Here is a 12,986-nt window from a genome sequence, read left to right on the forward strand (position 1 = left end):
AGATCTGTAAAGTCTACTTTGACTCTCTCCTGTAAGGAATGGCAGATTGAAAAGGTGGGTATCAAAAATACAGGGTTAAAGAGAAAAGTATTCATGTACTGAAAAGAGAACGGTGGGGGAGTTATTCACTGGCACTTCCTTTCCCTGAATGTCAGCAAGAAGTAGGGTCAAAATTTGCATGTGTGACATTTAAAACTTCTTGCATTTAAGCACCTTCTTCTGAGCTCCCCAAAGAAATTCTTTCTGCTTAATGTATTTACTTATAAAGACACCTGAGTCACTCCATGGGTCCTGGAGAGGTTAAAGACCAAATTCTGTGGTCTATTTCATAAAAAGTAAGAAAACATGTTAAACAAGCAAGAATTCTTAGATGTGTTCAATAGCAATCAAACTGTTTTAATTGAAATAATTGGGATATTTAGTGAGATTTCAAAGTAAGTGAAGCTAGTCTGCAGTGCTTTGAGAAACATATCAGTCGGGCATTGTTGCCTGAAGGTACAGTATGCATTTACTTGGCCTAACATGTACTAATAACAAGAAAAACTCAGATTCTTTCTTACTCAGATCACAGAAGGTACTCAGGATTTAGAACAGCAAAGCTTCTCCAAAACATGGTTTTGTCAACAGCTTTTCAAGGTTCCATTAACAAACAGAAAATGGGTCTAAAATACCAATTTCAGAACTGTCTGAGCAAACAGGTTCAGTGATTGCTGGCTAGACAAGAAAGGACATATGCTTCTGATTGAGGTGATTTTCCCTCTCCCTTGGTAAGAGGTAACAATTTTTGCTATTAAAGCTTTAACATACCTTTTCATTTTCTGTCATATGCTTAGTTTTCCCCTTGAGTTGTATCAATTGCCATTACTTTAGCAGTGCTGACTTTCTTAACCATGCCTGTAGATTATAGCTACATGTTCTCATGTCTGAGAACACCACTTCCCACACAGCAGTCACTGGGATCACCATGAACTTTGCTTCTATGCTTTCATATAAAAGAAACAGAGGGAACTGCTCCCACCACATTTACCAATTGGCTAATGAAGAAAGCAGAAAGTTGGCAAGCAAAAATTAATCCATTTAGGTTTAAAACTTGAATTCTGATCATTTTTCAACTGGTCTGACATCTTCTGGTACTTGTGTAACAGAGTAACTCCTCACCGTTGTTAAATAGCAGCTGGTTATACAGAAATCATCTATTCAGAGCAATCTTATGGACTCAAAGATGAAAGCTGTATGAAAGCATGTTCAGTGCATGGTTATCTGGAGGTTATCATCTGAATTTATCTACATGAAAGAAAGTGAAAAGAAAAGTTGCTTTGGATGCCATTTTGGGATAGATAAATCCAAGAGCTTCCACTTCATTAAGTACTTTAAAGTCACACAGAAGGTGAAGGAAGGAAAAAAGTAAACATATACAAGTAACAACTGTAACTTGTTTGTCAAACACAACTGTGTTTGCTGTGGCTTGTTGAACAGAAATGAAAGTACTGCCTACCTGCATGGAAAAATTACTTTGCTGAGGTACAACCCTTTTCAAGAGATATTGGCAGGCAACACTTGAGTAAAGCTGAATTCTGAGCACCCACAGAAAATGTCATGAGAGCAAGTTATATTAAGTATCTGCCTGCAGACACACTTGAGGATGCAAGGCAGACCTGTAGACTCACACTGCTCTGACACAGGTCAACCGTAAAAAGTTGACAGATTGTCCCTAATTTTCACACATAGAACTAGCATAAGAGAATGATAACTACTGAAAGGCATCAATGTGTCCTATACTTGTTATAGCAGAGTAATAATTTGCATATATGATTATTTTCACAGTTCTTACTTGGGCTTTAGATAGAGTAACAAGAAGTGCTCTGAAGATGGGCACATACATCTGTGACATTAGATTTGCTGAACATATTCCCAGAAAATTATGATCGCACATTTCTTCTTTCATATGGAACAGCATAGTTCTATAGCAGAATTGAGGCTCATTTCATACAAAGCAATACTTTAATTTCATATGTCACAGATAAAAGCACATTACCTTTGCTATGTCCTCTTGAAATGCCACCAAGTTCAAGTATGATATATTGACCAGGTCTGGTCCATAGACAACAGTTATCATTCGATTTTCCAGTCGACTTCCAGCATTCCCAGCATCCAACAGCTCACGCAGCTTTGGATCCTGCAAGTAACCATATCACAAAATACTTCAGTTCTGAAATTTTGTCTTATTTCAAGCATTTTAAATGAGATCGTACTAGATTATGGTCTATTAATTCTTCATTAAAAACTGTAATGTTAATCACAGATAATATTAAAAAATCTCTACAGTAAACCTTTCAAAGCCTCTGAGGTCTGTATTAGCACAGTATGGATGAGAAACTGTCCAGTTAATGGCTGCAATCTCCTATTGTCAGCTATTTTGGCTCTTTAGCAGATGTGAACTATTTCACTTGCTGAATATACACCATCTGTTCAAAGGATACTGGCCTCAACAGAAGGATTCACTCTGATTTTCCTAGATTATAGATAAAGCTCAAGAAAGGAGAATTTAGATTCTCATAGCAAATGAAAAAAACTGTCTAGAATTGACTGCCCTAATTATATGTAAGTAATGTAAGCTTGGTGATGCTCTCCTTCTTCAAGTCCAAAAGGCTATACATTATTTATATTATGACATCTATCTCACTACATAACATCTACATGAATATATATATATATACATACATATATATATATATATATATACACACACATACATACACACACTGTTTTACTAGCTGAGAATAGTCTGAACTTCAACTTCACTGGTAGCTTAAGAAGCTTAAGAATGTGAGAAACAACTTCAGGTTATACTGTAGCTTACAAGTTTCTATCAGATCAGACTGTAGCATTTCCAAGAAATGCACTCACAAAGCGTGAAAACTGCTTGGTACTCAACAACCTCAGGATGAAGTTTATAAAGGCAAAGGTAGATGAAAAGCAGCCTTGCATGACTGAATTCAACCCTTTAATAGGGTCAGTATAATTTGAAAGTTCAGGATTCCTCTCAAGCAAGGTTTTTCAGTCTGGTATAAATATTTTAAAAGGACAGCAAAGTAGATCATTACAGAATTACACACAGTTTCTTCACTAATCTCTACACAGAATCTGGTTCTGGATTTCAAAACTTCACAGATCCATGATGCGGGCTGCACTCCTTTCTCTCGTGAACCTTTTCCCACTGCCTGCAGACACATTTGTTATTTACAGTGCTTCTTAACTTCTGAAATACAATCGAAATTTCAACTAATACAAATTACATTTTATATTTTAAAAAATGGTATGAAGGGCCATTTCTCATGGATGAAACTGTACATCCATTGAGACCTCAGCTGAAAAGACAACAGAGTTATGCATATACTCACTAAGTATTTCCCAAGGTTTGGGAGAACATTTTGAAGTACGGTATACTTTAATAGGAAAGAAGTTACAAGGCTGTCTATCATAGAACTCTGAGCCTCATTAAATACCAGGTGCAATGGCAAGTGTTGCAGGAAAACAGAATAATCCTATCTGGGAGCTTAAAGGAGGGATATGTTTGTGCTCTGAGACAAAGAAGATTTCAGGAATAAACAAATTAATGATGTGTTTTTACATAACAGAAAGGCAGAAGAGGGATATAAAAGTAGTTGTGTTCCAGCGATGTGGATTTGAAGAAAGACAAAGAAATTGTGTTAATTAGGATTTAGGAGAAAAGCCAGAGAAATGCCCTGAAGATACTAAGTTAGTGGGGGAGTACAATTAGATGGGTTACTTTCTATTTTATTTACAGGTTGGATGTTATAAAGCATCATCTAATTTCTTTGGGAGATCAGAGTTCATTTTCTTTTTAATTCCTACTTTTTCTAATTCAAAATCAAACTGATATATGCTTCTATACTAAAGTAAAATAATTCTTTACGATCTCAGATAGGACTGTCTGTCTGTTTTTATTCTCTTTCACATACTTGTCAATCCTTTCTTCCTTTCCCCGGCTGAAGCTATTGCTCACAGTATCACTGCTGGTGATGAACTGCAATCACATCAACAAAAGAAGAAAGAGGGTAACCTTTCCCCCTCGTATTTATAGTCAAATATAAGATGCATCTCTGATGGATCATCCTCTAGTTTGTCTAAAACACACATTAGTCATCACAGAACAAACTGAAACCATATTTGAAATGGGATGATTTATTTTTCAAAGCAAAGTCATCCCCTCTCCTCCCCCCAGAAAATAAGAGATAATTTGGAGCTGGCTTTAGAAATGCACAGTAAGTGGCTAACCAGGCAGTATCAGTATGATACGGTCTTCCAAATCACAAAACTGTTCTCCAGGTTTTAAAGGCAAGAAATAAGACAGATCATTCACCTTGGGCTGGCTTGTTAGGATGGGTATTTTTCTATTCTCTTATGACTTCTCAACAAAATCTGAAACACACAATCCCTTCTAGCAACACATTATCTGACTGCAATGTAACACCTATTAATAAAGGGCATCCACTGTGTATCCTAAGGCACTTCAGTACAATCTTCCATGTGCTCCATTGCACAGACTTAAAATAGAATATTACCTATCTATAGCTATGAATTCAGTGAAAGGAAATAATCTTGATACTAACAGAATTCAGGGCCTTTCTCACCACTGCCATGGGTGTATTTGCACAGCCAAGGAGCTCTGTTCCTTTATTACCACTGCACATACCCACATTACTGCAAATGCTGCTCAGCAGATCAGCAAAATATTCTTTACCAACACCTTGAAGACTATCAAAGCTCTGCAAACCAAACATTGTTGAAAATGTCAGCAGGTTTTCCCATGGAGATGAAGATCCTGTGCTGATAGGAAAGCATATGGGGGAAAAAACACACACACAAAAAAGAAATAAAAGAAAAAACCACCCAGACAGTATGACCAAATTTAGCTCCTTTTATGTAAATTGGATTATTTTGATAATTCCATTTTGAGGAATGAGACTGAAAGTCTGATGCTGTTTGCAGTTGTATTTAATATACTGGCTCATGAGCATGCAGACTGGCTTTGAGAGTAAGCTCTTTGCAAGACTGGGGCCTCATTATGAACATATCAATCTCTTAGGGAGACATTCAGAAGAGTGATGTCTATTAAATACTGATCATAGTCATTTTTTAAACATCTAGGTTACTGAAGCTCATTCATTTTAGGGAACACATCCATGGGATGCTCAATAAGCAGCAGGCTATTGATGAACCCCATTTAAGTCACATCACTTCCTTTTGCAACACAATGATTTGATGATTTCTGACAAAGAAACATCTTACACCTCTTTTATAGAAAAGGTTTGGGTGTTAGTTTGCATCTTCTCTCCCACTGAGGTCCAGCAGGAGCTGCAGTTCAAGGAGCAAAGCTGCCTGAAAACCGGCCCTTAAGCCAGGCCAGAAAAGCCAGCGTTTATGCTGAGACCTTTCTGCAGCTAAAGGACTGACAGATTCCCAAGGGAAAATGTGAAATGTAAGCAGGAGAGTACAGAGGAGATAACAATGATGGCATAAACAGCATTAGAACCCACTAAAGATCAGATGGCCTACCTCAAAATGAGGCAAGAGGTGGGCAGAAGCCTCAGCCCCTTTTGGAAATAAAGCAAAACCCTCCCTATTTGTTTCTGAAGTCTTCCCTTTAGAAAACTATCCATGGAAAATATACCGTAAATCAATTCAAAACAAAAATAGAAAGTAGAAGAAAAAGCAGCCAGAAACAAGAAAAAAGGGATTATGGAATTTCTACCACATTCACGAGCAACCACTGAATAAAGATGATTTGTTAAAAAACAGGTTCCTGTGTACAGACAGATCAAAACAGATTTCAATCAGGCTTCCAAACTTTCTCCTGCTGTATCTTCTTCCACTGGAAACCGTAAAAATAATGTAAACCTAAGGTGTTTAACGACAATGACACTTTAACTGCAATCTCTGCAAAGACTGCATTCAGCTGTGGCTGGAGTGATGAGGATGTAGCTCAGTGCTGAAATTCAAATCCCTGCCCGCTCTCCTCTGCGCATACAGTGAGTGCTGCACATCTTTTAATATGATCGCCATCTCTTTTGACTTCTTTCTGAAAACTTGCTACATGCCATCTGCCTGAGAGGATGTGCCGCTGCTTTTAAAGCACACTGCCATACCCAAAATGCTGCCGTGAGATGTTACAGATCAGCCCTCATAACCAATTAGCAACACATTTCACCTTTGATTTGATGCAGGGAACCACGACACAAACAGCAGCCTGGGAGCTCTACTGCTGCTGTGGGTCACCTTATGATGCATGAAGTACTTGGATATCAGATAAATAAAGAGGCACAGTCTCTTCCTCCCAACAACCTGATTTTGCTATCCATCTCTCCTTTACCCTCTCCAAGCCAAAAGCATTTAGGATTTACTTCGTGCAGCTCTCAAGCATTGACTTGAACACATCCAAGGTGTCACCTTGGATGCTGTGCAACCTCTCGTGTTCCTAATGCTTCACTGAGCAATGGCAGCGTTCCTGGGAGCAGCTGCCTGTCCTCAGGAGGACGTTAAGCATGAGCAGAGCCTGTCAGACTCTAAAGACTTCCCTCAGGGCCTAACAGTTATGGACGACATAATGGCCAACTGGAAGAATACCAAAAGAGTCAGACAGAACTTGTAGGTTCCTGAAAATGATGCAACTCAAGTGCTGCAAGATAATCTTTTAGTTTTTGAGTACACTTAAAAATACAAATGATCTAAGTGAGTAATTATAGATAATACCACAGCCTGAGTTGAACAGCAGTAACAGTAGTGTATATTGCCCTATTTCTCATTTACAAGTGCTGTCCTGATACCACAATTTGTGTGGCAGGCATAGATCAGGACTCCTTTGTCTATACTGCATGTAGATGAAATTACACTAGCATGCACTGTGTACAACAGTCCAGTGCACATAACATGTCATACCTTCCCTACTCCCAAACAGCTGCCAATCAAAACAATTTTCTTCTCCATCTCATGCAGTAAAACATCACCTTTCAGATATCAGTTAAATACAGAAGTCCTACTGAAGCAATAGGTATGAGGGACCCCAAAGCCTCCAAAAAACAGATGGCTTAAAAAAAAAAAAAAACCAAACCAAAAACACCCACCAAATCCTATGTACAAACTCAGTGTAAATCAGCTGCTTCCATCATTCCTGTCAATCTGACTTGTGATTTCCAAACAACCTCTGTTTCTGGCACTACAAGTCTGGGAACATTCTTAGTTCAAAACACTATATTTAATGAAGAAAAAATGTGTTACACAGGAATAGCTAGAATTGCACATTTAGTCGTACATTTTCAAGGTTTTACATGTTTTTTATTTCTATATTCCTTAGACTCAAGTTTTTAACAATCCCATACTGTTTTACTTGTGTCCTTATGACCTCAACATTGAAAAAGATTGGAACAAAACTTAAAGTAAACTTCAGTTCCAGTGTGTGGAAGAAAATTTTGAAGCATTCATAACTGTTTTGTTTATTTGTTGTTTTTAAATTTTTCTAATGCTTTAGGTATCCCAGGAAAGAGGGAGAGGGAAGAAGAAAGAAGCTTAATTTGACAGCTTCATATGCAAAGAGTTTCCCTTGAAGAATTCAATCATTATGCTTAAATTAAACAAAGAACCTTGTTAAAACAAGACTTTACATTGTAACTCTGGCCAAGAAAAAACTCCCACAGATTTTCTTGAAATAGAACAAAATCTTATCTTCAAGAATGCCTTATCAGAGAGTATTCATCAACAAAACTGTATATATACATATATAGCTTGTACTTTTTGAATATTTGACCCAGATTCCCAAATGCTGTATCTTAACACTTGAAGCACAAGTAGCTATAGCAGAGGCACCGTGACTTAGAAATACTGAGCTACTCCTAAAACCAGACTGTGGATAATTCAGGACTTAGCAGATTTGCAAAGCACTGACTTGCCGGCCCACAAAGCACCTTCCCAGGCAGGAGTTTCCCAGCTATCTCAGCCAGGAATGAAATATGCACCCGACAACCTCCTCTCTCCCTACAGAGCATGAGATGCAGATGGGAGTGGGTCACAGGAGACAGGTTTGGGGCCCCACACACCAACCCTGTCCATGCAATGAGACCAAACCCCTGTGCTGATTCTTAGGAAGTAGAGAGCTGCAGCAGTGTGACCCTCAGAAACCAAATGCTCTTGCTAACTGAATTAAATTTACCACTACCAACCCCCATTCAGATTTCAGAGCTGGTTCAGATGCTGTTCCTGTCACACATCCCTTAGCAACACTACAGGCCTGAAAACTTCCAAATAAGTGGATTGACAGACTCGACTATCAAAGTAACACATTTCTTCTCCCTCCTTCCTTTGTTGAGACCAAAGTAAAACATATCAATAGTTTATCTTTCAGCAACGCCTTTCACTGACTAGACAGAATGTCCATACGTGGGAATCACACCTACAGAACTCGATGAAAGGATTCTGCCTGTCTTTCTTAATGACAATCATGTGAAATGAAAATACTCCAATTAGTACATCAAAGATACTCAAAACAGTGTTCTCCAAACTGTCTTCTGTACTATTAACACAGAATTCACAGGAAGTTTGATATATAAATATATTCATTTATGTGACCAATTCACTTTTACCAAATTCACAATCATTAATCCTGGAATGTTTAGTCCAGTAAAAATAAAATGTGCATTGTGTTCTTTCTGTTAAGAAATCTGTCTCTGCACATCTTGCAAAAGTGTATCAGATCAATAAATGACCAAAATACCAGCAAACCTTCTTTGAAGCTGCTTCTCATTTCTAGGGATAAAAATGTGTCCTAGTTTGGCACACTATCACTATGGCCAGAAATGCACAGAAATAACACCAATGTCTTGTTTAAAAATTGAATCCTTCATTTGGGACTATAATTCCTGTGTAAATGATCTCAGTGTGTACAAAACCAAAGGATGTTTCTTAAAAGATGACTCTAAGCAAATCTAACTGGACTCAAGTTGACCATCTGCCCAGCTAATTACATGGAGCATTTCTAGAGTATTGCCCAGCTCCTCCGATGGAGCAGATGGGCTTGGTTCTGCTTTCTAATGTCCATTTTTTTTCCTTAGAGTTTTAGTTTTGCCAGCTTTAAACTGGGCACAGTTTAAAGACACTGCGTTCCAACCAACCCCAAGGGTGAATGCAAACTTCCTAACCTACCACATGTGGTATTTCTCAAAGATTTTTTTTTTTTGGTTGTAGTTGTGGTTAACATGAAAATACTTTGTCTCAGTTTATGTTAATTTAAATGACAACTTAGAAAAGGTAAAATATCTAGAAGAAATCTACTACCATAAACACTGGATGTTTTCTAGCTCACTGAAGTTTTACCCCTTCCTATTAGCTGCAAAGGGTTTGTTATTTTACAAACAAACTTTAACACACACCCTGCCTTTCTCTTTTTCCCTTCTCAGAGTACTCTGAGATTTTCTCCAACATGACTTTAAAGAAAGAGATGAAGAGAAAGCTCAGAAAAGAAACATCTCTCATTTTCATGTTCCTTCTCTTAATTCATTTTCTTAAGTCTATATTAGACTATTGGAACTATAAAGTCTTAGGATCAAATGATTTGGACAGTGGCTTACATACCACATACAAGCAGGAATTGCTGGAAGATCAGCTGAATTTCCACATATCTGTAAATCTCCCAAGATACTGTTCTTCCAATTATGAAACGTTGTGTAGAGTTATTTTAATAGGGTTACCTCAGAGTGAGAGGTACATTCAGCTATTTATTTATATTGCATTTGTAAAAATCGAAATGATTGGAACCAGTTGAATGAGAGGAACTGCATGAATGCCTACCATGCTTTTATGAGTGTTCTATACTGGCTAAAGCTTTCATTTTAATGTATTTTTTCAGCTGGTGGAAGTATGCATATCCAGACTGTCTGTAGTGCTGAGTGCATCAACTACCTAGCAGGTATAAAAATAACAGAGGAAACACAGAAAGCTATAATTGAAAATATCTGACTAACGAGCTGCTTATTATCGCACCATTTCAGTTACACAGATATAAAAGAATGAGACATCCTGCTTGGTCACGCTAGCATTATTTCTTACCTGCTTGTAGGACACATTTTTCTGTTGTCACTGGGAGAGCTCTAGGTTTTAATAGTTGCTATAACTTTGTTTTTTTCAATTACAAAGTCATATGGGATGCATATCAGTAAAGGTTTCAATTTACCTGATTTTAATTGCTGTGAACAACCACTATTCCCATTACGTTCAAATATTTAATTCCAAGAAACTCATTAGCAGTATAGCAAACAAATTCAATGATGCAGCAACATATTCTGCCCTAGTGACAACATGGGGAATGGCATCGAGACTTGCAGAAATAAAAGTACAAGCTGCTCCTGCTTGAGCTCCAAGCACACTTTTTGCCCTCCTGGACAGTACCAGCTGCTCAGCCCTTGCAAATCAGACAGTGATCCTTCTCATGCTGGCACACCCATTTCATTTCTGTTTCAAAAGGCAGGTACTAATGCACCATCAGTTGTCACAAAACCTTAACTTCACTTTACTACATACCAGTATAATAACTCAGAAGCAAGGATACATTTACAGTCTCTTGAAATCTGGTGCACAATTAGGCAGCACAAATGAGCCTATTCCCTGCAGGTCACCAAAGTAGGATTGCCCCAGCTCACTGTCACCATCCAGCTCTGCAGGCATCCAAGCCAGGCGCCACAAAGGCAAAGGAGCATTCATTACTTCAGAGATGACTGGACTCTGAAATCCTGATTCCTGTCACAATATCAGCTGAAAAGCCACATGGCTAAGTAATTCACCCAGGTGAGGTCAGTGCTTAAGATGATGAAGTATATGTAGTAATCTATAATCAAAACAGAAGTGATTTAAGATTGTTTTTTAAAAGTTGGTCAGCATAATTTTACTCCTAATAAGGTGATTTTCCTAAGTAGATCTTAACTTCTTTTATAAATGTGTAACAAAAAAAGAGAAGAAACAGGTTATTTTAGAACACGAGTTCTAAGAAGAAAAAGTAAGCAATCTACCAGGAGTGTGAGTAAAGAACTATAGATGTGCCTTCTGGCTGTGTCTCTCAAGCAGAGACAAAGGAAACCAAGAAAAAAAAGCAGAACTTAGATTTGGGTGGCTGTGTGATAAATTAATCTCACCACCTGTGAAAAGTATAGGAAATGTGTTCAGTCACTGCTGAGAACATTCCAAAAGAGCGGTCTTTGATGAGCTGCTGCAGAGAGAAGAAATCCTGCAGGGAAGTCACGAGCATTAATTTAAGCAGTTTGTTTTGCATTCTATGTTATTGAGAAGTAATCAACAAAATATTAAACATTGTGGATGGACCGATCTGATATTAGACTAAGAAGCATGTAACGCATCAACTTGGAGAACAGACCTAGTGGAAATCCTGAATACTACATACCCATGAGCAGCCAAACAATATCAGAATATTGAGATGAGTGTATTGGAAAATGATCTCCAAAGAAAACTGACTGCATCATGACAATAAGAAAAATCCAGCCGCAAACCCTGTGGGACAGAAACCAACTTTTGCATATATGTTATAGAACTAAACCGAAATTTGCCCGTACACACATATGGAGCACTATGAAAAACAACTACTTGAAATAGTGTCAGCAATCAGATCTAACTTGGTCCTTCAAGTTTCTCCTTTTCTGTTAGTTTTTCTTATGGGTCAGAGGAAAACCAATAAGGTCAGTATTTAACATTCTTACCAAAATCAGACAAAACTCAGTGAAGAACTCTACAATTAAAAATACACCTCTATCCTTGATGTTCATTTGCTTACTCTTTCCCAGAAAGAAAATGATTAAACATCATTTTATGAACACGTAAGGAAACAAAGGATGTTTAAAACCTCAGAAACAACCAGAAAAACTTTGATAATCTCTGAATGCAAATGCCAGATGATGCAGTGAAATGAAGAGAAAACCAGAATTCTACATTAACTTACATCCTTAACAACTTTCCTAACATCAAGGATGTTGACCTGGACTTACAGCAGTTGAGAAAGAGTGCAAAAAGGCAAAGGAAATTTAACTCTTTTTTTCCTTGTTCAAATCATGCCAGTCTGCAAAGAAATCAATTTCTTACACCTAGAATGGGAATCAACATTTTTCTTCCTAATATCACTTGCTAAATGATAGAAAAACTCTTAGTTATCCAAGAATTTAATGAACTACATCCAACAACTTAAGGCTGTTTCATTTAGATAAGAGGCTTTCCAACCAAAAGGATAAAACAGCTTTCAAAACAGCGGAAAATAAAATATATTCCTGTGTGTATAAACTACCCAAGCAGTTAGTTAATTCAATAAATCAGCTTTTAGCTGCAGAAAGTGAAGCAAATGGACCTGACAGCCAGGCTGCAGCCAAAGAGTACACAAAGGGCTGAGGAAAGTCCTGGGCAGTTTTGTAGTCCCTGTTTGGTAACATTTCCTGAGGACCCCCAGCTGAGCATTTGACTGAGCAAAATCATTCACTGCAGGGTTTGACAAAAGTACTTCTGAGAGGTCATAAGGACTAATACTTTCTGAAAAGTGAATTCAAACTATTCCGTGCGCATAAAATTACGGCACTTGGGGTATGCTTCATCCACCTGGATCCTTTCCAACACATAGTTACATTGTACCAAACTGGAAGAATCCTCTGCAAATACAATAACATCCTCTGTCTCTTACCCAAAACATTACCTGACACTATGTGTTTTCATATATAGCTCCTATAAAGACAGAACTTCTTAGTGCGCACCAACTTCAATACAGAATTTTAAAGCTTTGTAAGGTAGGAAATAATACAAGAACGGCGGTAATAGATTAATAGATAGCCAAAGGTTATCTATAGGAAAAACTCACCAATGCTGATGCTTTCAATCTAGCTGGAAATTGCTGAGGCTGGTCACCCAATCTCCACAAAGGAGTGATC

The 12,986-nt window shown here is 37.8% G+C and overlaps 1 protein-coding gene across 4 annotated transcripts in view; it reads right to left on the reverse strand.

The window, feature by feature from the left end:
- PLCB1 (phospholipase C beta 1) overlaps positions 1–12,986 on the reverse strand; it is a 345,117-nt gene that overhangs the window by 147,867 nt on the left and 184,264 nt on the right. For all 4 annotated transcript variants that reach the window (XM_015857085.2, XM_015857086.1, XM_015857087.2 and 1 more), the window contains exon 4: positions 2,036–2,176. In XM_015857085.2, coding sequence (XP_015712571.1) covers positions 2,036–2,176 — 141 coding nt within the window. The remainder of the gene's footprint in view (positions 1–2,035; positions 2,177–12,986) is intronic.

Source organism: Coturnix japonica, chromosome 3 (genome assembly GCF_001577835.2).
Source record: "Coturnix japonica isolate 7356 chromosome 3, Coturnix japonica 2.1, whole genome shotgun sequence".
Taxonomy (NCBI): domain Eukaryota; kingdom Metazoa; phylum Chordata; class Aves; order Galliformes; family Phasianidae; genus Coturnix; species Coturnix japonica.